The 24,517-nt window shown below is 47.5% G+C and overlaps 1 protein-coding gene across 24 annotated transcripts in view; it reads left to right on the forward strand.

Annotated features, from left to right (window-relative positions):
- NCAM1 (neural cell adhesion molecule 1) overlaps positions 1–24,517 on the forward strand; it is a 362,325-nt gene that overhangs the window by 312,464 nt on the left and 25,344 nt on the right. For 9 of the 24 annotated variants that reach the window (XM_061440333.1, XM_061440311.1, XM_061440312.1 and 6 more), the window contains 5 exons: positions 3,335–3,485; positions 3,779–3,963; positions 4,500–4,596; positions 4,911–5,081; positions 7,145–7,276. In XM_061440333.1, coding sequence (XP_061296317.1) covers positions 3,335–3,485; positions 3,779–3,963; positions 4,500–4,596; positions 4,911–5,081; positions 7,145–7,276 — 736 coding nt within the window. Of the gene's footprint in view, positions 1–3,334; positions 3,486–3,778; positions 3,964–4,499; positions 4,597–4,910; positions 5,082–7,144; positions 7,277–8,621; positions 8,637–12,983; positions 13,032–14,608; positions 14,651–24,517 lie in introns of all 24 variants that reach the window. The other 15 variants (XM_061440308.1, XM_061440315.1, XM_061440317.1 and 12 more) reach the window with 3 other exon arrangements.

Raw genomic sequence — 24,517 nt, forward strand, 5'->3', positions numbered from 1 at the left:
AGAAATGATAATTATTCAGAACACATAACTCATGTTTTCAGGTCATGGCTATAAATATTTAATGCCGTTTAATATTTAAAAAGTTGACTGCCTGTCCCCAGGCACTGATGGTAGTTTCTGCAGCCTGCTGTCATCAAATCTAGTTCATTATAAGCTCCCTTTGTATCATCCCTTCCTCCACAGCGTAGGGACTGTAGTTAGGGGCACAGGATCACTGAAACACTTTCTTCCTGCAGCCCAGGAGTGCTGTCACAGACTGGGTGCTTTATTGCCCAGAAGTCACAGGCTCATTAAGATTGGGGATGGGAGAAAAGAAGGGTTAATTATCAGCCACTCCTGAACCACTTCCCCTCTCATTCCACCTGGCCTTGTGCATCTTCCCCTGTCATTCAGATTTAGACCCAGCTAGAGGAGGAGCTGAGATTTATCAGGGAGCATTAAGGAGATGTTGAGAGGATTGCTATTAGTAGTGGAAGTAATTGGTTTACTCCCAGGAAAGCAGACACCTCACTCCGTTTTGCCGAAGTGTCCTTATCTTAAGTTATCTCACTCTGGACATAATCGACTTTCAAGTGAGTTCTGCCCCCTGGGGCTCAGAAGCGCCGTTCCCTTCTATTTGTCTCAGTCAGAAATGAAGACCACGAATCCAGATGAGTTCGAAAGAAGGCTTGAGTTGTGGCCAATTTCACTCTGTAAGCTCTGGAAAGCCTTAGGACTTCTCCCGGCAAGAAGAGAGACAAAAATGTTTTGATGAGAAGAGCAATTGTAATTGCCCTTCATGCTTTTTTTTTTTTTTTTTTGCAAAACAGGGTCTTTTTGCCATAACAATCTTTTCATTCATGTCCAGTTTATCTGCTTCCTTCTTGAATCTGGACCATCAGCCTACATGACCTCTGGTCTGAATGGCTTGGAGGGGGCGCTATCTGACTCTGGCCTGGTGCCAGAGTAAATCGTTTCAGAGGGAAATAGTCCAATCACCCTGGAGTCTGTCTGCGCCCCCTCGGAGGGAAGAACTGGGCATCTGGCAAGTAATCCTGTCATCAGTCCTGTCTTGAGCCACCGCAAAACTACAGATCCCTGTGGAAGGCCGCCTACTGCTCTGTTGACATCGTTCAATGAGAAAATTTTCCAGAGAGAAATTTAGACAAACTGACCTGATAGAAGGGGGGAAAATAGGACTGTCAGTGCTGTCATTTCTCTCTGACCATTTTCTAGATGATTCTGAGTAAAAACTGCTCATGCCCCCCTTTGGGCTTGCTTGTTGATGTCCTTCTCTTACATACATGACTCTCTTTGCATCTTCTGCTGCTACATCCTTCCTTATGGAAATGTTCTCTTGACTTCTGAAAGGTTCCGGTCAGTTTTCCTGGTTTGTGGTGGTGGCCCCAAGGACAAGTCCTGGGAATGTGACAAAAAATTATAGAGTTCAGCTTCTGGCTGGCGTTACTGTTGGCTGAACCTATGTTCTTACTCTTCTGTCTTTTGGGGAAATAGGGATGATGAGCAGGTCAGGTCAGCCCTCGTAGATACTGCAGGGATGACCTCACACTCCGGATGCCACAGGTTTAGGTGATGGGTCAAGATTTTGCTTGGCACACGAAAATCACACACTGCCATGGACCCTGTCTGCCCACTTGAAAAGGGTTTTCAGGAGCCAGTATCTTCAACAAACCAGATGTCTTGGATTTTCTAGGCAAGGCCTCTACCCCAGCCCATGTCAGCTCACATTCATGTGCATATCCTCTGGGGGTGCTCCTTCTCAACCAGTCAGCCTCTCAGCTTCACATGGCACCTGGGGGCGGAGAGCCGAGGCATCTGGGCATTCCTGTCAGAGAGGGGTGGCGCTCACTGCAGCAGGTGGCGATGGTTTTGCTCAGCTCTTCTGTCTCCTTGCTGGCAGTTGTGTTCCAGCTTCTGGATATGAAATGCGATGGGGCTTAAATGACTGAAATAGACCAGCTCTACCAGGGATGCTGGGTTCCCCTGGTGGCTCAGACAGTAAAGAATCCGCCTGCAATGCAACAGACTTGGGTTCTGTCCCTGGGTTGGGAAGATCCCCTGGAGGAGGGCATGGCAACCCACTCCAGTGTTCTTGCCTGGAGAATCTTCATGGACAGAGGAGCCTGGTGGGCTACAGTCCATAGGGTTACAAAGAATCGGACACGACTGATCAGCTAAATACCAGGGATGACAGAGGGACTTCTTGTGGTAGATCTGAGGCTGCAGTTAAGGCCAACGGTGTCTTGTTTTTGAATTCCCCAAACTGGCCTGCTTTATGATATTTCAGGACTGGATTTCAGGCTTCCAAACTGGCAGCTCAAAGGAACCTGAAGGCAGGTATTCTCTAGTTCTTTAAAAGCGCGACCTCATGGGATGACAGATGCTATAGGCAGAGCACTCACATGCCCCTGTCTATGGAATACCACACAGTGGACATAAAAGTACGGCCCAGCCCACGAGAAGCCAGACTCCTTCTTCAGATGACCCCCTTTCTTGAGGATCTGAGCTCAGGCCACATGCCCAGACTCTTCCTAGGCCAGCAACCATTTTACTTGAGTATAAAGGGGAAACCCCTAGGAAATATTCCAGAACCCATTGCCCAGGCCTCATATGCTGATTGTCTGTTTGACCAGTTCTTGTAATTCCAAAGACCCAGGAAGACAGTTCTAGTGTCAAGGGCTAAAACATGGTGATTGTGGTGTCTAGGGTCCTAAATATGGCTGGCAATCTCTGTATCACCATCCCAGGACAGGGGACCCAGTTCCCCTCACTTCCAGCACAACAGCTCCTGAGCTCTGGATTGTTAGACTTTCTTGGAATGAAACTGTTTTAGGGTTAAGCATTCAAGAAAATGAGGCATCTTCAGAAAGATGACTTTCTTGTATCATTTCTTTCATTTGGCGCATTCGGAGCTCCCATTACGTGTGCACACACCAGGGAACAGGCAGATAGGCGGGAAGGAAAGGACGGAAGTGCAGGTTTTCCAGAACCTCATGAGGTGAGACCGTTGCAGCTGCAATGCCTGCTGGCCAGACTTTGGCTTCCATTTCAGATATGCCAAGCCAAGCTGTCTGGGGGCCTCGATTGTCCTTCTCAAGCCAGTCTTGGCACACAGGCTAGGCTGCTTGGATAAACTGAGACCCATTTTTCTGTTTGGGATGCACCCAAGTTCCCATGGTGCTCTCTGGAGCCGCGCTGCCACGAGTTGGTACCTAAAGCAAGACCTAGACGTTGGCACAAAGAGGGGAGAGCTGTGAGGCTGGTCATGCGCAGTGATGCCTGGTCTCAGCCCCGCCCACTTCAGACGCTGACACCGCCCCTCCCCTTCCGGCAGACCCTGGACGGGCACATGGTGGTGCGCAGCCACGCCCGCGTGTCGTCCCTGACGCTGAAGAGCATCCAGTACACCGACGCCGGGGAGTATGTCTGCACTGCCAGCAACACCATCGGCCAGGACTCCCAGTCCATGTACCTCGAAGTGCAATGTGAGGAGAACGGCGGGAGGATGCGGGGCAGGGAGGGCTGCGCAGGGTCGGGGTGACGCACCTGTCCCGCGGCGGTAGGCCCTAGGTCATCCCAAAGCTGTGTCCCCAAGGGGCCCCCCCACACCATCCTCAGACTTACGGGTCTGCTTGTCTCCCCACGTAGCTCATGGGAAAAGCCCCGATCCCCGCTTTCCCCCGCGTCAGATCGGCTTCCGCCATCTCAGGGCCGGAAGCCAGAGGGGGGGACTCCGCGATCACAGCAGTCTTTCTGGAGCCGCTGTCCTTCTTTGCAGATGCCCCCAAGCTGCAGGGCCCTGTGGCTGTGTACACTTGGGAGGGGAACCAGGTGAACATCACCTGCGAGGTGTTTGCCTACCCCAGTGCCACTATCTCGTGGTTCCGAGACGGTCAGCTGCTGCCCAGCTCCAACTACAGCAACATCAAGATCTACAACACCCCGTCCGCCAGCTACCTGGAGGTGAGGCGGTGTGGGGGCGGGGGCGCGGTGCAGGAGCTGTGGTCTGAATGTGGACAGGCTGCTGGGTACAGCTGATATCCTCTCCCTCGCTTCTCTGGCGCATCCTGGGCAGCCATTCGTTGGGGAAGAAAGCCAGCCTCAGCCTGCTCCTTCCTCTCGAGGAGCCAGATCAGGGCCTGGAGGGGAGCAGAGTGTTCCTTCCTCATGAGACCCCTTTCTTTTTTTTTTTTTTTTATTGAAGTATAGTTGATTTGCAATGTTGTGCCCATCTGTGCTGTTCAGCACCATGACTCAGTTATACACAGAGATGCATTCTTCTTTATTATCGTCTTTCCCATTGTAGTTTATCCCAAGAAATTGGATGGCGTTCCCTGTGCTATACCTTGTCGTTTATCCATTCTCTATATAGTAGTTTGCATCTACCAACTCTATGAGCCGGAGCTTTACTGATTCTATTCTTAGTTCAGTAAACAAGGATCTGAGGTTGTGGCCATTCCGTGGGACACTTGTAACCCAAGAGCTCCTTCTCTCTAAAGGTGACCCCAGACTCTGAAAATGATTTTGGAAACTACAACTGTACCGCAGTGAACCGCATCGGACAGGAGTCTTTGGAATTCATCCTTGTCCAAGCAGGTGAGTGCCCCTTCCAGCTACACCACCCTCACCCTGGCTGGTCCATTTCATGACCTTCTGTGATGACAGAAAGTGGGAAGAAGGGGGAGTAAAGGTCAGCAACCACAGGGTAAGGAGGCTGAGAGCTAAGGGGGCTTAAAGATCTAGACATGGGGTATATTGGGAGAGAATTATATGGTGGGGTAGACCAGGAAGACAGAATACAGATGACAAGATTTGCAAGAGTTAAATAAGAGAGTCATGTTTCATGATCGGAAGTTACGTCCTGGGCCACATCCAGCTGACCTGGGTCTCCATCTGTGTCTTCCCCACAGATACTCCATCCTCACCATCCATCGACCAGGTGGAGCCATACTCTAGCACAGCACAGGTGCAATTTGATGAGCCAGAGGCCACAGGCGGAGTGCCCATCCTCAAATACAAAGCTGAGTGGAGAGCAATGGGTGAGGAGGTGTGGCACTCCAAGTGGTATGATGCCAAGGAAGGTAAGTTGCAGAGTCAGAGTTTACTTGAGAATGATGTCTCTGGGCACACATGCACAGCCCCCTTGAGTTCACCAGATCCTGGCTTCTGACGTGACACCCCCCAACTGGGGAACGCCAGATGCCACCGCCTGCCATCCCGCTGATGTCCCGTGCTGCAGGACCGTCACTGGTATCCAGCCTTAGGCTGTGGTCACGTCTCATGTGGGGCTGTTGGCCTTCTGCCACCCCGGCACTTCAGAACCTGGTTCTCATGACCGTGCCAAGACAGATGAGGCCGGCTCTGCATTCCAAGCAGAAGCCCTACTTAAGTGCTGAGCACAACCCAGAGGAGTCCTGTCCACCCTGCTGTGCACATTTGGGTTCCGTGTGCTTCAGGGTCTCTGCTGTCACCCATCCAGTCCTGCTTGGGTATATTCAGGGACTGCCGTGTAATTATGACATTAACCTAATAAGCAGAGCCGGTGAGACAGCTCTTTTAAATCAATTCTATGATAATATTTCCAAAGATTTGAAAAATGACCCTTGGATGACTGCAGTTTGAAGTTTCTGAGCTCAGCTCATCTTGCCCTGAGGATTGAATGTGTTTATGTCTGACTCTCCCTTTGAGGTTTAATTGGAATAACTCAGTGAAGTAAGTTTTGTTTCCATAGAAATTTTTAATCCCAGAAATGAGGGTAGAACTGAGAATGGATTGGATTAGGATGCAGTGTCACAGCAATTCAGAGACATCTTCCGACTCAGTTTTACTGAGAACTCATCCTTGCAGGAAGCTCCCATCACTCCAGCTTTGGGGAGGGCTAGGAAGACTTTCTGTGTAATCAGGATTAGAACTACAAGAAAATCATCCTTCACCTCCCTCACATCCCCCTGAAACCTCATACAAACTTTGTGGCAGGTTAATCCTATGTCCAACAGACTTTTTGTTTCCTAGTTAACTTTTTTAATGTAGTAAAATGTATATAACATGAGCTTCCCAGCTGGCACTAGTGGTAAAGAATCCACCTGCCAGTGCAAGAGACATAAAAGACTCGGGTTCTATCCCTGGATCAGAAAGATCCCCTGGAATGGGAAATGGCAACCCACTCCAGTATTCTTGCCTGGAGACTCCCATGGACACAGGAGCCTGGTGGGCTATAGTCTGTGGGGTCGCAAAATTCGGACATGACTGAGTGAGCACTATATACAACATAAAAACTATTATTTTAACCATTTTCTAGTGTTCACAGTTCAGTGGCAATAAATCGTTATGCGGTCACCACTGTCCATCTCCAGAACTTTTTCATCCTAAAGTCAATACCCATTAAATGACAACTCCGCATTCCCTCCTGCCCCAGCCCCTGGCAGCCACCCTTCTGCTTTCTATAGAGTTGACTCTTGTTGTTGCTCTTTAGTCTCCAAGCCATGTCTGAATCTTTTGCAACCCCCTGGACTGTAGCCCACCAGGCTCCTCTATCCATGGGATTTCCCAGGCAAGAATACTGGAGTGAATGGCCATTTCCTCCTCCAGGGGATCTTCCTGACCGGGGGATCAGACCTGCATCTTATGCTTCTCCTGCGTTGGCAGACGATTCTTTACCACTGAGTCACCATGGAAGCCCATAGTTGACTATTGATAGTCTCTCTATATATATTGACTATTATAGGTACTTCATGTAAGTGGAATAATACAGTATTTGTCCTTTTGTATCTGTCCTATCTCAGTTAGTGTGATGTCCCAAAGGTTCATGCCTGCTGTAGTGCATCAGAATGTCATGCCTTTTTAAAACTGGACAATACTCCACTGTATGGAAGACCACGTTCTGTTTATGCATTCATCTGTTGGGGGGCATTGGGTTGTTTCCACAGTTCAGCTATTGTAAACAAGATGGCCTTGAACGTTTGTACAAATATCTATTCCAGTCCCTGCTTCCAGTCCTTTGGTACATAGATCCAGAACTGGAACTGCTGGATCGAATTCTACCTTTAATCACAGAGGGATTTGCTGTACTGTTTACCACGGCAGCTGCACTATTTCACCATTAGGCTTTCCCCTCTTTGTGACCCTTTACCTGTTCTCACAACAGCCAGCATGGAGGGCATCGTCACCATCGTGGGCCTCAAGCCCGAGACAACATACGCAGTCCGGCTGGCGGCCCTCAACGGCAAGGGCCTGGGCGAGATCAGCGCAGCCTCCGAGTTCAAGACGCAGCCAGTCCGTAAGTACAGCCCGCTGCCCGGCTCATCTCCCTGGGGTGGGGGGACCCATCCAGTGTTCAGATGACAGCGTTTTGTCTTTACAGGTCCCTCTGCTCACGGTGGTCCCACCTCCTAGTTCTCTGGCCCTCAGCGGCGGCCGATACCACTCCCTTGGTCCTCAGTTTCTCAAAGGGCTTGGAGACACAGTCTAATAGCTGGTCCAGCTTGTTAGAGTAGCAGCCGGGTCAGAAAACCACGCATGCATGTCATCAGAGGCACTGAGGAGACTCAGGGCAGCATGGTGGGGACAGATTTGGGAGATTTGCTCTTTGTCACAAGGGCCCTAGGGGCTTCTCTGGTGGCTCAGTGGTGAAGAATCTGCCTGCCAGTGCAGGAAGACTTGGGTTCAATCCCTGGGTCGGGAAGATCCCCTGGAGAAGGGAATGGCAACCCACTCCAGTACTCTTGCCTGGGAAATCCCATAGACAGAGGAGCCTGGCAGGCTATAGTCCACGGGGTTGCAAAGAGTCAGACACCACTGAGCATCTGAGCACACACCCATACGCACACACACACACACACACACTCACATGGGCTCCAAGCACCTGGTGACTTGAAGGAAGACAGTAAAGGCAGTGATGGTTGGCATAATTAGTTGTGGGGTTTTAATGAAGCAGAGATATCCAGTTACAGGGAAACAGAGCTTGCTGTAGGATAAATGAGCAGGAGCAAAGCCCCAACAAAATAAAGAGGGAAAAAATGGCCTCTGTCATTCGTACCCCTCCTCCTTTCAGGAGCACCATTGGGGTCTCCTTGGTCACGGCCTCTTTCAGGAGTCCCTTCTTCCTGATCCCATTCAGAGTTGCAGTTCTGTTTTCCTCCATTGCTCCCTCTTTCCTTAAGCCAAGCCTGCCATACTTCTCCATCCCCACACACAGCCAAGCTCTGGGTGAGCCCTGGTCTAGTTCAGTCCCTCCACAGATGGAGTTCCTCCCCATGGAGGATGGTGAGTCCATCCAGGTGAAGAAGATGCTGTAGCAAGACTCTCCCAGCAGTCACAGAGCTTCCTGGGCCCTCCTCTGACTCCTGGGGTCAAAAGGCATAGGGGAGAATCCTCCACTTTCTTCCCTATGGGGTCAGGGGCCTGCAGAGTGATCCCCCTGCCTCTTTGCAGAAGTAGAGAGCCTGTCTCATCTTCCTCCTACAGGAATTGCTTCTCTCTGGATTTGAAGTAATTTGATAATTTGCGTTTCCAGCTCCGTGTGTTCTGCAGATCCTATTCATTTCTTTTACATCTTATTTTTTTTTCTTGGGTCTGTCTCTTGTCTTTTCTTTTCGTCTGTGTTCCATCCATGGGATATGCAGATAGCCCTCTTCCACGTAAGTGCCTCTTCATACCTCATTACCTGTTTCTAGAGTGTTAACATCTGCTAGTTCTAGTTTTTTAATTTAGTTCCAGTCCCTTTTGTCCCCTAGAGGCTGAAGTAGATGATGCCGGCCGGGCCCTAACCACACTGACCTTAGTCTAGTTGTGCTCTTGTTAATGTCTGTAGGTTACTCCAAGAGGCTAACACTCGTCCTGTTTTAGAGCATGCAAATTTTTTGTCTTTTGAAATTGTGTTTATTTATTAATTTCTGTGTGTGACGATTACCCTGTGGCAACATTTTGCTGAGCCAAGCACGGTGGAGGTCTGCAAAGGGCCTCTAAATAAGGATATGGCATCATCTCACCATTAGCCAGGATGCTGGAAAAGTAACCAGAGCATCTCCAGTCCTCTATTCAGAATCCCTTCATGGGCACGAGAACCCAGAAGGCTTTTCACATGTGCTTTTAGGAGGTGAAAGAACTGAGCTCACTGCACCTCCCTTTTCTGTCTGGCTGGTGATAGCTGAAAGGCTCTAGGAGCATGGGTGGGCGAACCCACACAGCATGAATGAGTTTGCATCACGGGTACCTCCTGCAGGGGAGTTAAGCCCACAGTTTAACTGGTGAACTCTGTTCTTTAGCACTAGGTTACTTGCAACATGTATTTCCATGTTTGGGAAAATCCATCTGCAATACAGGAGACCCAGGTTCAATCCCTGGGTCAGGAAGATCCCCTGGAGAAGGGATAGGCTACCCACTCCAGTATTCATGCCTGGAGAATCCCATGGACAGAGGAGCCTGGCAGGCCACAGTCCATGGGGTCACACACAGTCGGACACAACTGAGCGACTTAGCACGCGCACACACACAGCCAGCTACTTAGTAGCAGTATTGCCAAGAATGAAGGACGGGGGTGATTCTCCCCAAAAAGGACATCCTAATTTTGTAAGCTATAAGTAGTGGACCTGGAAGCAAGAGTAACAGGAGCATCCCTCCTCCTCCAGGAGCAGAACTGTGGTCCAGTCTCTACCTGCATAGATGTCCCCGGGCTTCACGTCCGCTGAGGCTCAGCTTCTTCCCAGGCTGAGCTCAGAAGGGTGGAGGGAAGTCTTCAGCAGCACATTCTTTTCATGCAACGCTCCTAGCTCCTGAAAGGCACTCAGGGAAGCTTATCTTTTTGAAATTTATTCAGAAATATTGCAGCACCAGCAGAAACTAAGTAGCTCGGTGTAGGCATTCTGAGATACTGAACAAGGGCTAAATCTACTCTCTCAGCAGAGTTGGTTCCTGAATTAACCAGTTCTGGAAGAAGTCGGATAGAGTGGAGGGGGAATGGAGTTGTCAGTGAGGACTGACAGCTGTCCGCTCTGGGCCGACAGCTCAGCTCTGCCCTCAGAGCACCCAGAAGGCTCAAGGGCACCTTCCTCCTGGATCTTTAACCCAGTCTTCAGGTGCCCATTCCTCTGGACTTTATCTGTAAACAGAGGCTGGCTTAGTAACATCACAGAGAGGCAAGACCTCCTTCTGAGTGTTTACCCAGTAACTGGGGTTTGAGTACTGAATCTGAGTAACTGGGTCTTGAACTTCAAAGGTCGTAAGTGGTTTTCATTCATTGCCAGCCCAGCCTTCTTTAAGGTGAGAATTTTTATAGCGGACACTGTGTTTTAAAAGCCAGCGTTTAATATTTTTTAAAAAGAAGACCTCTAGATTTTGTTGTTTGTTATCTGCCAGTATGAAAATGGATGATTAACCAAGCAAGATTCCAAGAAGTCCTTTGGAAAATGGTGGGGTCAGTCCTTCATTCCAAGTCAGTCATGAGTAATGCAGTGCAGCAGCAGGCATTGCTAGTCACATGAAAAGTCAGTTTTCTCAATCACCTAATTAAGTTATGGTTTAAAGAATTAAAAAGCAAACCTTTTTTAGACAAAGAGAACATGGCACAGTTTTAGAGTTGAACGTGAATTAGAAAGCAAACCTCTTTTAGACACAGAAGGCATGGCACAGTTTTAGAGTTGAACGTAATTTTTTTTTCTAGAACTTGAGCAGGGTGAGAGATGATTATACTCTCACTGAAGTTGATCGTTATGGTCTTTCCTCTCACCTCCATAGCCTTCCTAGGGTTGAAGTGAGGATCTTGCTCAAAAGGTAACCTGTTGTGCGTAAACCCATCCTGAGAAAAGGTTACAGTTGGAAGGAAGATGCCAGCGTTTCCCACTGCCAAGACAAAACCCAATTACTGCTGCTAGGAAGTGAGGATAAGTTTTTGGAAGGACCTTCTCTGAGTTCTCACTCCCATTCCTTGAAAGGCACAAAGGTTATCTGAACTTAAACAAGATCAGCCATCAGTTTAGCTGCCGGCTTACGCCAAGCCCAAGAACCAGGGGCATCTGAGGCTGGCTCATCTCACCCACGAACAGTGCATCCACCTCCTATGATATTGGGATACAGGTGCACAGACTGCTTCTGTGGCCCTGGAGGTGGGCCCTGGGTACACCCTCAGGTCTGAGAAGAGACAGGTCAGGGTCAGCAGGAGCTGGCACCCTGGACAGAGTTGATGCTGCTGGCCCTCTGAGTTGGGAGGTGTAGGGGAGAGCCATTTGCTCATCACTTGAAGTTGCTTGACATGTCTCAGTATTAGGGTTGCTTCATGATTCCTTAATGGTCTCCACCACATACAGGGGCATGAGTATGTCACAGCAGAGATGAGCAGGTGAAACTAGCCAATACCACCAATATGTCAAGGATTCCTGCTTTGGAGCCACCCAGTTAGAAAGTCTGGCTTACCTGCTGGGAGGTTCCTTTGTTTCTGTGAAGGCAATGAAAGCCGAGGCTCCAATGGGACAAATGAAACCCCAGCCTGGAAAGATGTCCCTGTTTCATGTATTTTCGAGGCCAGGTGTCTGCATGCTGTTAGGAAGCTTTTAGGTGGAAGGCTCATGACCTCTGTTTGCCCCAGGAGGGGCTGCTTCCTTCTTAGAGCTACTGAAACCCTGAAGAAGTGACATGATAATTTATTATGACTCTTTCCTCCATGGTTGAACCACACACCTTCAGAATCTCATTGGCTGAATGTTACCTCTTCAATTGCTTCTGTACCATGAAGTGAAATAGACAATTTCTCACAAGGGTATAAAGATTACAAGTGAGTCTCTACTTTTTAAAAGTGACACCTTGAAATTTGTTGTTTCATATTTTGCCCCTTAGATGCCACATGGCAAATATGTTAATGCATTGTAATATATTGTGATTAAGGTATATAAAACCCCATCCCTCAGCCAGAATAATATGGACAACTGTACAACCAATTAAGCCAAAAAAATAAAAGAGAAAGAATGAGAAAAAGAGAGAGATACACTTTTATCAGAATTAACCAGACTGTCAAGTCATATTGAGTTAGTAGCCTGTCTTGCTCTGATTCCAGTGACATTGTTCTGGATGGTTTAACGAGGTAACCTCATCTAGAAGGTAAGAGAAAGACCTAACCGTGAGTGTCAAGACAGTATTGGAGATAGGGTGACGTTTTTCCAAATTTTTATCTAGCTCTCAAAGGGGCCTGTTTTCTGTGATTATTGATGGAACAGCTTCTGAATAGTTGCCACTGAAAAATTAAATATCCATTCAGTGTCCAAAATGTCTCAAATGCACCATTTCTAAAGGTTCACCATGCAGAAAGCTGGTTAGCATTACTTGGTTAGTCCCAGTCCCTTCAAAGTGCCCTGGCTCAATGTTAATTTGCTTGGTCCTCCGCACACACAGCAGCAGCCAGAGCACCACATTTCCTAGTGTTTGGAGGACAGCGGTGGCTGTCGTAACATCCAGATCCCAAACCATCCCAACCTCGCCCAGTCACAGCATTAAGGAAGACGATTGTTTCTATTTTATCGGGACCTTAAAATCAGAGAGTGATGCACGCACACATTTTACTATAAATATGTGCCATCTGTGTAGGTAAACACATGAAGAGGTAGGTAACGTCACGGCCAAGGTCACTTTCCCCTTTTCTGTTGGTTCACCTTAAGCTGGGGGCCAGGTGTCTTTCCCTCCAGATATCTGATCCTGTGGAGACAGCTGCTGAACTGCCTGTGTGTTTTCACAGGGTTGGAGAGCCCTGCAGCTGTTCCTGGCCTGGTCCCTTCCTGAACCGTGGGGCTGGGCAGCCGCACAGGCTCAGGGTTTGAAGTCAGAGCGTCCTGCTCTCTAAGGGGCTGTAGGCCACCTGTTCTCCTGCATGGAGTTCTTCCCGCTGCAACTCATGTCAGCTTCTCCTACTGACACCGCTGGTTTGCCTCTTCCATTTTCTCCTTCAGTGTCTGTGTGCCTCGATGATCTTTTTTTTTCAATCTTCATTTTTCTTTCCTCAGCGGCTCCTGCTAGCTCTTCCACCCCTGTTCCGTTGTCTCATCTGGATAGTGAGTATCATTTCCATCTTCCATCTCCCTGCAGGTGGCTCTCTGCCAGCCACAGCGTGTCTGTCTGGCGTGATCTCCTCTACCGGGTGATAATTCCACTCTGTTGGTGGAGGGCAGCGCTGGGTTTTAGAGGAGCAAATGAGTTGAGACGTAGGCACCAGGCTGCTCAGATTCGGGGCGGGCGGGGGGAGCAGCTCTCCCCGCAGGAGGAGGCGCGTGGAAAGCATTGCTCTGGACAGAAAATCTCGCAGGCAGGCTCCCCAAGGCTGTGGCTCCCCCAGCCCTGTCCTCCAGATTTGTAGTCAGCTGATTATTTAGAGAAGCCAAACGATTTTGCCAAGAAAAATGTCAATTCCACAGGGTCATAAGAAATGTTAGGGGTGTTATGTTTTCACCCGGCATTTTAATTGGCACAGTTGGGTTCAGACGTTGAAATTAGATAGCAAGGCCTGTAGCTTTTGCTGTCTCCATAACTGCATACGTTTCTTGTAAATATTTGTGGGAGAAGAAACAGTGCCTGCTTGCAGATGTGCCTGGCAGAAGGCATTAGGCAAATTATTTAACCCTTTACAAGGGAGCCTTGCTTTTCTTCTCTAGAAAACAGGAGAAGTCATCGCACCCTGCTCCCAAATAACAGCAAACCTGGGGTTTATCAAGCTGTTTGCCATCCGGGAGCAGTGCCACTAAGAATGGCAGTGGTGTCACCTGGGCAGCCTCCAGCTTTGTCACCGTGTCTGGGCTCCTCTCATTTACCACCTCGTTTCACTTAGCTGCCCTATCCTTCTATTCCCCTGAGTCCTCGGGGGTGGGAGCACCCCAGGCCTCCCACTCTTTGCAGTGGTGAACCCAGTGCTCCTAGGGGAAAGAGCAGGGAGACGGCAGCTGAACAAGACCCAGGGTGTCATGGCAGCCAGTGCTCAGCGCCCAGTCAGTGCAGCGGCAAGGCCGCTCAGCTGGCCGTATCCCCGTGGTGCATCAGAAGCCCTGCACTCGGGAGTGACCGGAGCCCCAAGCCCAGAGCCCTTTGTGGCATCTGTCTGACTTGGAAACAGCCCGCCACTCTTGCACTGCTTGCCAGGCAGTGGACTTGAACAATAGGAATTCAGCGACCAGGTTCAGCTCCAAGCTCCCCTGCTTTGGCGTGCAGTTCCCTGACCTTGAATGAGTCACCCCACCTCTCTGAACCTCAGACTCCTTATTTCCCAAAGGAAGGATAGAGTCTGCTTACTTTGTAGGTATGTATGAAAATCAAAGTTTAAGTAGGAGAAATACAAGACACAATGCCCAGCATGTAGTAGCTAGAATTTGTAGTAAGAATAAATAAGAGTTACATTATTACTTGCCATCTGAGAGTAATTTGTCAGCAAAACCTCTGATAATCTCTTTAAAATATCTACATTCATACTGATAAATCAGGGAAGAAGGAAATGAGAGCATACCTCCTTTACCATCTCTTTTTTCTCTATAACAGTGTCTTAATATATATACACACATACATGTATGTATCAGTAAATTTAATTTATCTCTGTTCTCTCTTTCACCTTTCTGTGCCCTTTCCATCCTTCATGTTTCCATAGCAACCTGGCCTCTTCCTGCTCTTACAACCACCGAAGCAACTAGTGAGTAGAGAGCTTAGCTGCCTGGGCCTGACTGCTGCTTGTGTAGAGTGGACTCTTGGGTCCCAGTGCTGCCCCGGCCCCCTGAGTGTTGAAAGCAACAGTTAGGCATGCTCGGAGGCTCCTCTCCTGGTGTGGGTCCCTAAGCATGCTGTCTGCTCTAGCATCACCAAAAGACAGGAATGATTCTTGAAGAGAGCTCTGTGCACAGGAGACCTTTCCAAATGTACCCGCAAGTTAAAAAACAGACAAGGGTTAGAGAAATGCTGAGAGGACAAAAGGAGAGCATCTGTTCCCAGCTTTCATTGTCTCTCCACTGCAGAGGTGTGCACACACACACAGATAGACACGCAGAGACACTGATACATGTGCACACACACACACACAGACACTGACACACGTGCACACAGAGACACACACAGGCACACAGACACACACGGAGAGACACAGAGACACACAAACACACACAGAGACACACACAGGCACACAGACACATGCACACACACAGACACTGACACACATGCACACACAGATACACAGGCACACACGCAGAGACACACACACAGACACACACATGCACACACAGACACTGACACGTATACACACAGATACACAGGCACACATGCAGAGACACAGACACAGAGACACTGACACAGGCGCGCACACACGCACACAGAGACACAGAGAGACACGTGCACACACAGACACAAACACATGCACACAGACACATGCACACACAGAGACACTGACACATGTGCACACACAGATACACACACAGGCACACACGCAGAGACACACACAGGGACACACACGTGCACACACAGAGACAGACACATGTGCAGACACACGCACACAGATACACACACATGCACACACGTACACACAGACACACACAGAGAGACACAGACACACAGAGGACCCCCCACACACAGAAACACACTCACAGAGAAATGCACACACAGAGACACACACATGCTCACACACACATTAAAATAAAATACCTGAACGACTGAAAATAAGCGAAGGAACAAGAGAAGCTGGCTGCCTGGGGAAAGGGAGCGGTGAGGCAGGAGAGAGCCTCTGCTCCTCAACCACGCGCCCTCCTTTGCTCCCGCAGAGAGAGGACGTGTGTGCCCTGAGCACACCTGGGCCACCTCCCTCGTGCTAGAAAAATTATGGCCTGAGAAAGCACTACCAGGCTCTCTCAAGTTTGTGTGTGGAGAGTCCAGATGAAAGTTCTGGAATCCATCTCCTAATGGTGGAGTCAGGGCCAAACTGTCCCATCTTTCCCGTCGTGGAAAACATTACACTTATTACAACCTGAAACATGTCCCAAACTCATCTTTGTGATGCTCTAATGAAGTGTGTTTGTGTGTTAGGCCTGAAACCCCTGACGAGTCAACTGGAGCATGTGTGTGTGTGTCCATAATTATATGTGAGCTTTAGATTTAATAATATTTCTGAGTACACAGGGAAAATGGCATGCATCCCATTAAAGGCATTCAGAGCAGAAGGCAGAAAGCAAGAATGCAAAATATGGCTCCCACTCTACTCTGCGGGCCAGGGTTTCTGATGCATAATTGAACAGAGAAGAAAAGAGTTCCTGCGTGTTGCATGAAATGGTTATTTTTTTCTCCTGCAGAACATAGCTTAGAGTCTGCTTTCTTGGTGTTCCCTCCGTGTGCGTGCTGCAGTGAATTTTAATTCCTGATGCTTTTGAGGTTTCGTTTTGTCAGCAGAGCAGGCAGGCGACAGTGAGCTGTGCTCGCATGGGTTTAATTCAAGTGATGGGTTTCTTTGCATTTTGGAAAAGGAATGAGACTAACAGCACCCTCTCTTCTGCTAACAGTGACGCCCCAATCCTCTGCATCTTGGGCGCAGTGTGTATGCCGTGCCGAGTGTAGCAGGAAAAGGCTACACAATGTCCTTGCACAACTTGGGTTGTATTTAAGGTGTCTCTCACTGTAGGTTGGTCTTCTCTGGAAGTAAAACACAATCTTGGATCCAGTTTTTTGTTATGGAGGAATTAAGTGTCTCTCCCCTGATGTAGGTTTCATTTTTAAACATCAAGCATGTCTGCCCACAGATTAAATGATGAGTAGTGACATCCAAAGAGAAGAAAGTTTGAGTCTCCTTTATTTTGAACCACTTGGCTACTGACCCAAATTATAAGTCCCAGTGGTTACTGGCAGAATAGAAAGACAGACTCGATTGAGCAGCAGCCCGTGTTGAGCATGAATATATTTCTAAACTGCAAGGCAGAATGTAGCACGTGTGAATTGCAGTGGGAATAACAGCAGAGTAGCTAGAAGCATCCAAAAATCTGTTGATCATTGGTCAATAGGGGTGAATATAAACAGTGTCTTTTGCTTTTTGCTTTCTCTGTGTGTGTGTATGTGGATCCATTTATAATTATGAGTGAATGAAGGTACTCTGCTGGCTCAGACGGCAAAGAAACTGCCTGCAATGCAGGAAACCTGGGCTTGATCCCTGGGTCAGGAAGATTCCCTGGAGAAGGGAATGGCTACCCACTCCACTGTTCTTGCCTGGAGAATTCCATGGACAGAGGAGCCTGGCAGGCTATAGTCCATGGGGTCGCAAAGAGTTGGACATAACTGAGTGACTAACACTTTCACTTTCAAATATAAAAAGGAGAAACTGCTCAGTTGTGTGTAGTCCCTGCAGACACCTGTGGTTGGAACATGCCATATCCTGTGCAGCGTCAGACAGTGAGAAGCGAATGCTGTACCAGCCCACAGTGACCAGGGTCCTCGCTTGATTGAAGCATTTCTCTCGAATCACTTTTAAACAGTGGTGTGCTTTGGGCAGAAATGAATCTTCACCTTGCCTCTCTGTCCACCTTCTTTGTTAGTTAGCTTCTACTGGTGACAACCAAAATGCCCCTTGGCCTGTGCAAGTTAAGGTGGGGAAGCCAAAAGGCCTTAAGAAGAAACAGTCGTAGAGTAAAAAATCAGATATAAATAGAACACAGGTCAAAAGGGAATGTAGACATATCCAAAGAAGAAAACTACTTTTCATTGTAGAAATCACGTTCATGTCTTATCCATTCACTGCAAGTCTAAAGAGATAACTGTATCCACAAATGCCCAAGCATGTGTCTAATGTCCAACTCTTAGCTCGTTGGGCCAGCGGTTCAGTTTCTGCTGTGACAGAGCTCTGACCTCAACCCCCAGAAGGAAACCTATTCCCTTTCCTCACTGGCCTCTTTTTTTTATTATTTTTCTAGAATATTAGACTGCTTCATGGTTCTTTACTTTTTTATTTCTTATTGATGTATAGTTGCTGTACAATATTATAAGTTACAGGTGTACAATATAATGATTCACAATTTTAAAGGTTATACACCATTTGTAGTTATCATAAAATACTGGCTCTATTCCCTGTGTTGTACAATATATCCTTGTAGCTTGTTTTAAACCAAATAGTTGGTACTTGTTCCTCACTGGTAACCCTTATGCTAAGTGAAATAAATCAGACAGAGAAGGACAAATAATGTATGATGTCACGTGTATGGAGAATCTAAAAAATACAGCAAACTAGTGACTATGGCAAAAAAGAAGCAGACTCACAGATGTAGGGAACAAAATAGTGGCCCCCCCTCTTAGATGTGTCTTGATGGGGGTGTGTCGTGGCGGCCCTTGGATAACCTGAGTAGACGAATAGAGAAGGAAGATGAGACTCCTGGCCATCTTCTCTGCCTGCACCCAGCAGACCTCACTCGGTCCACACCCCCCTCCTCATCGCTCCAAAGGAAACATGAAGTGACTTTTCTCGGTGTAATATGATATTTTATTCTTCCAGGGCACCCAATCATGGGACTCTTCCTTCATGACCATGCTCTGTTTCATTGCCCTTGCTTCCCAAGGATGCCGAGACATGTCTGGAATCTGTGAAGAATAACTTGCCTTTTTCTTCTCCTTCAGCAGTCTCCTGGACTGACTCTGGCATCCGGGTCCTGACAGAGACAACTCCCCATTTCAAAACAAGTGTCCCTGCTCCTTGATGTGGTATTAATATGCAGTGTTGCAGCTGTATCTAATGCTTATCGGTGTTGTTAACCAAATGCTCTTTATGATTTATCAGTCTTCTATTACTGGGCAGTTTTACTGCTCTCCCAGTGTTTCTTATATATGCTGCTAATTTAATTTAATTTCTCCTTTTATTTAGTCTGTGATTTTGTTGTTGATTTCTCTCCCTGCCCATTGTTTACATCAGTTTTTGATTTTTTTGTATTTTCCATGTGATCTCCTCCACTTTCCTTTCAACCAATCATGTGCGTGCGTATCATGTGACTTTGTCATGTGGCTTGCATGGTGCTGATGATGTCGTCCACGCTGGTGAACAGAAGGTAAAACTCTTTGTTCTGAATCATGAAATAAATCTGGGACCACAGCCTAGCACATAGGGCCCACTCATTTCTTCCTGTCTCGGATTTCCTAAGCGAACTCATTTGAGAGATTTCCTCTTTTTCTCAATGCACGTCCAAAATTCATCAGCCTTTGGAGCCTTTAGATGACAATTTGATACCAAGACAACCTTCAATTTAATGTTTTGCTTCAAGAAATCTGGCTACAGTAAAATCACTTTAACCACAGCCGAATTTGCACCCTTGAATTTTTATCAGATAGTTCATAAACTTTATTTCCCAGAAAGCAGTGTTGTAAGTGAGCTTTATAGCATAGTTATCTCACTTTATCCAGTAGTTCTCCAAAGCACAGTTGTTATAAAATGTCACATTTCCATGAAAACATAACATTGAACACCTACAGAGAGAAATGTGTCCATCACAAAGGTTGTATTTGCTTGAAACCAGTGAGAGTGTTTCGTAAAATTCATGCAGATTGAGGACTTTCTGAAATGAGAGATTTAAGAATTTGGAATTAGAGCAGTTTGGCTGTAATGGCCAAGGTATCACTTTGCAAGTGACCTGCCACCCGCCTCAGGCAGGAAGAAAGAAAAATCAAAGCAAAAGTCACTTAACAATTACCATGACTGATGATCGCCATGTAATCCAAAGGCACACCATTGACCCTTGCAGCAAAGGAAATAAACTTAGAGCCTAATAAAGCTCAAAGGAGTGACAAAATAATCCGTTAATATTGTGACTGTCACAGTCCTGTGAAAGCATTTCTTGCTTACCATAACCACGACAGGAAAATGCAGCCTCTGGTCACAGCTCCCCCCCGAGTAAAATCAAACACCCATTCAAACCTGCCCTGGGAGTCACATGCGTGCCATCCCCTCCTAACTGGAAATTTGAACTTCACATCACAACCTGAGACACATAGAGGCTGCAATGAGCACGAAAGCGAAACTAACACCAGTAACCCCCAGGGTGCCCGTGCATGCGAGGGGTCCCCGGCGACCTCGCTTCTGGGAGAGCTGATTGGGCGACATCCGCACGAACAGAACCATCAGCCGCTCGTCTCGCATGTGCTCTGTCCCTGGTCTGCCCTGTGTCCCGTGTGCCCCACGTGTGTGAACCCTGTATGTGGCACCCGTCACCCTTCACATTGACCCCTGTGAGGGCTTCAGCTCTCTGGGCATGGCCACAGAGCCCCAAGTCAGTCCCATTTACAGTCAGACTCCTGGACAGGATCTTGGATGGGAGGGCCCTCATTTCCAAACAAGAGGATGTTCAGCATTTACATCATATGAAACAAAGGAGGGATTTCCCCGAAGCTTCCCAGGTGGTTCTGGGAAAGAATCTGCCTGCCAACGCAGGAGACTGCAGTTGGATCCCTGGGTCGGGAAGATCCCCTGGAGGAAGAAATGGCAATCCGCTCCAGTATTCTTGTCTGAGAAATCCCATGGACAGAGGAGCCCAGTGGTCTACATTCCACAGGGTCTCAAAAAGTCAGACACAACTGAGCACGCATGCATGGCACCAGGCGTGGTCCCCAAGTCAGGGAACCTCTGTTATGCTTAGAGCTTGGACCTAGCTTTAAAAATTACCTTGATCTGTGCATCTTAAGGCAGAAGAAAAAACACTGGGAGCCTACAATTGTCTAAACTCCAAGTCCCACTCCAAAAATGTGGTTTCAAGGGAGACAGGCACTTTTCGAACTTGAGATGACTGCTCAGATGCTGAACCTTCCCCCTGGAAGCTGAAGTATGAGCAGATACCTGGGCTGAAACCTTAGTTTCTTCTTTAAACCCAAGGTTAGTCATTTCTGTGCAATGCTGTGATTCAGAATGAAGCACAAGGTAGAAGCTAATTCACACCTCTGAGGAGCTATCTCTTGCAGACATTTTAAGCGAGGCTAGAAATGTTTGAAGGTATTTCTTGCAGCTGCCCTAGAAACACACCTTAACTGTGATCTTGGCTGTCAGTAGGAAATGTGGCCAGTACTAAAACACTGGGAGACTGTGGAATTCCGAAGTGTGATCACCCCCCTCATCAAATCACGCCTCTTCTGCCTTTTGCAAGGAGGGCAGGCAGAGGACTGTTACTCAGACGAGCAAGACATGGTGGGAAATGGCCCTTAGTAATAGAATGGAAGGGAATGGAGAGGCTGGAGCAAATAAAATTTACAGGGGAGAGAAATAAAACTTAGGGGTGGTTCCTCTAGGCTTAAGTAAGGCTTTCAGGTGAGTTAGGCCTAATGAAAATGATTTAAGTGAGCAATGGGTAGGTTGTACACCCACAAATGATTAAACTCAGTGTCCACTACCCTCCACCACCACCCCCCGCCAAATTGCCTAGGATGTGTTTAACATATGCTGGATGTTCTGTGCACCTACAGTTTCTGTCTAGAAGAGGAGAGATGAACACAGGCATTGAGCACCAGCCCCGGGCCACTTGGACCCTGAGCCCACAGACCTCTGCAGGCAGGGTCTATGACAGGGAAGCGCAGACACATGGCCCAGGGCACAGGCATGGGTTTGCTGGAAGCAAAAATTTGAGCCCCCTGGTGTCAAAGTTTATTTCTAATATCACAGCATCACATAACTGCAGGGCCTGCTTCCTCTGGTGATCCATCAGCTACCGAGGACTCTGTGTAAATGGGACTCCCCTCCGCACCAGCATGTGTGTGATGAGACGCCCCCTGCACCCTCCCCGCCCTCCCTTCCGCGTGCAGCATGTTTGAGCATGGATCCCGCCCCACCCATTTATAATGATCTTTTTTTTCTTTAGCTACTGACACTGACTCGTACTAGGAAATGCTGATTCTGATGAACTAAACTCTTTTTAACACCCACTCTTCCTTCTTAGATTGAAAACATCACTAACCATCCCTTCCACCCCCTCCTTTATTTTTTACAGCTGTGTGTCTGGATTGCCACGGTCTCTGGCAGGTCGACATAGACTTTTCACCAGGGGTTCTGTTCTAATTGCCTTTATTCCCAAGGATTCCCTGCACTGGTGGTTACCAGGGTAGAAAGCTAGCTTGAAGGGACCAAGGCAGTGATGTATATCAGCCCGAATCCCGTGGGCAGAGACTGGGGGCCATGGAAAGTGCCCATTTCCCTGGGGTTTACCAGGAGGAGGGTTGAAACCTCCCAGGAGCCTCATGCTTCTTCATAACTCACCTAACGTCCATGAACTACTGTTGGAGATGTTCACAACCCCCGCCCCGCTTTGTGGCCTCGGAGGCAGGAGCCGAGTTAATTGGTGGTGATGGCAGTTATTTCTGTCTTTAACTTCCTCAGCCTGGATCAGCCCCATAACCACAAGCCATACCTTCGTGGTCATATTTTCTTTTTAGGATGATGAAACAAAGATAATTGATCAATTAATCTGTTGGTGTTTTCATGACACCCACGAGAAGGGATTTGGTATTTCTGTGGTTCGGTCTGTCAGAGTTCATTTACCGCTGTTTAACTTGTCCTCAGTAGTACCAAGCCTCCCCACCCTCCCCCCAGCACTCATTCACAATTCCCGAGAAAACCCGTGCTGGAAAGCTTTGTGGACTGGGTGCCTCCATGAGCGTGGCAGCAGAGAGCCAAGCATCTTTTCTCTGTAGAAACGAGGGAGCTGGCCACGCCCATGACCACTCATTCTGTACCCCAGCACTCCTCAGAGCCAGGGACGAGGATGCCAAAGGGTCAGATCACACTGGCGCAGCGAGTCCTTGACAATTAGGAGAGAAGTGTTCAGGAGGAAAAGAATGCTTTCCTCCGAAGGCCTGATTTGGGGGAGCGGTGCTTGAGACAAATCAATGCCAGCCCAAGCGCTGCCGGCCGCTCTTGGGTATAAGGTAACCACCTCTGAATAGAATGGCCAGGCTGCTGCCAAAGCACCATCAGGGAGGTTCTGAGGCTCCAGGAGTGTGTGTGGCATAGATCACATTGATCTGTTTAACATTAGGGCTAAGAGGTTGGTCTGAGGAAGGAGAATTAGTGGTCTAATAATTAATCCTGATTCCCTTTGGTAATTTGCTGATCCCCCTAAGGCCCATTCAAACTTGTGACCTCTTGGTGTAATTTTGAATATTCCTGAGTTGGAAAAATCAAATAGGTGTCACATCAGATCAGCTGCATCATACATTTTGGACTTCTTAAAACCAACAGTTTGAAATCACTTATAAGAAATAATCGGTAAGGGGGAAGAGGCATTAGGATAAACAGAGCAAACAGTATTTTTAATGCCAGGCAATCTTATTTGATAGTAAAAGATTCTAATGCAGGCCCTATGCCCATCATTGGGTTTTCTCAGAATCCCCTGTGGGGTCCTGATGAAAGAGAAAGCAGAGGCAGTGAAGAGAGAACCCAGGTCCAGCCTGTCTCAGGGAGGCCTGTCAGCCAATTAACGTTCCATTCAGAACATACAACTCTAGGTTCTTGAGCTCTTTGAGTGAGAAGTAGAGTATTGTTTTCCTTCCAAAATTCACAGTTGCTGTTCAGAGGCTGTGGGCTTGCTAGAATTTTTGTTGTGGGATTCAGATATCCAGCAGTAGTTTGCTGATCCCAGGGCTTCTGCTGACTCGGGGAAAGACATGAAGCTGACTCTGATTTTAGGGCCCAGTAGCACCGTAATTATAAAGAAGAACCTACAATCTGCATGGCCAGAAATACACATCTCAATTATGGTTTCTAAGGGGAATTTATAGGACCTGCCAGTAATATTTTTGACTGTATGTGGTCTCTCTGGTACATTCTTTTTTTTTTTTTCCTTGCATACATGATTTGCATTCTTCTAGAAAATACCAGAACTGCCTGATATTTTATGTTTGTTATCGACAAGGCTTATTTTTACGAATCCTGCTGTTTTAGTCTTTACATAAAATATTTGGGGGAAAAAATTTGGCTCATGGTTAAAGCTAAACTCAGAGGGTATAATTAACCCCAGGGGTTTTCTCGGAGCTACCTGCCGATTGCTGCTGAATTGCAAACCAACGTTTACAAATAATTACAATATTGGTTTTTCTGAAATTACCCATAATGATTTCAATCAGAGCAGCCATCTCGGAACAGAGTGCATGTTGGGACCCTCTAAATAATTTCCTCTCTTAATGTGTTCAGTAAAGCAGCCAGCCTCCTGAATGCAGGTCCGTTTCTTTGGCGTCCCTCATCAGGCAGGGCTGGAACATTCTCTTTGCAGAGAGCTTAGGAAATCATTTCTTTCACGCATTTCTAATCTTTAAAAATATTGGCTCCCAGTGAACATTTGAAGATGAATAAGGCAACTGATTAAACAAATATCACTCTTTCCACATCTGTGTGTACTGACAGCAAGTTGCATGGCCATAAAGTTGATCATAATCTCTATGATATTAGTCCAATAGGATCTTCCTTTAGAAACACCATCATAGGAAAAATTAGATTTCTATACAAGGGCCCCACCATTCAAAGAATTGAATAAGAATTGAGTACGTTTTTTCATTTAGCAAACAAAATCTTGTTTTA

The sequence above is a fragment of the Bos javanicus genome, chromosome 15, assembly GCF_032452875.1.
Source record: "Bos javanicus breed banteng chromosome 15, ARS-OSU_banteng_1.0, whole genome shotgun sequence".
Taxonomy (NCBI): Eukaryota; Metazoa; Chordata; class Mammalia; order Artiodactyla; family Bovidae; genus Bos; species Bos javanicus.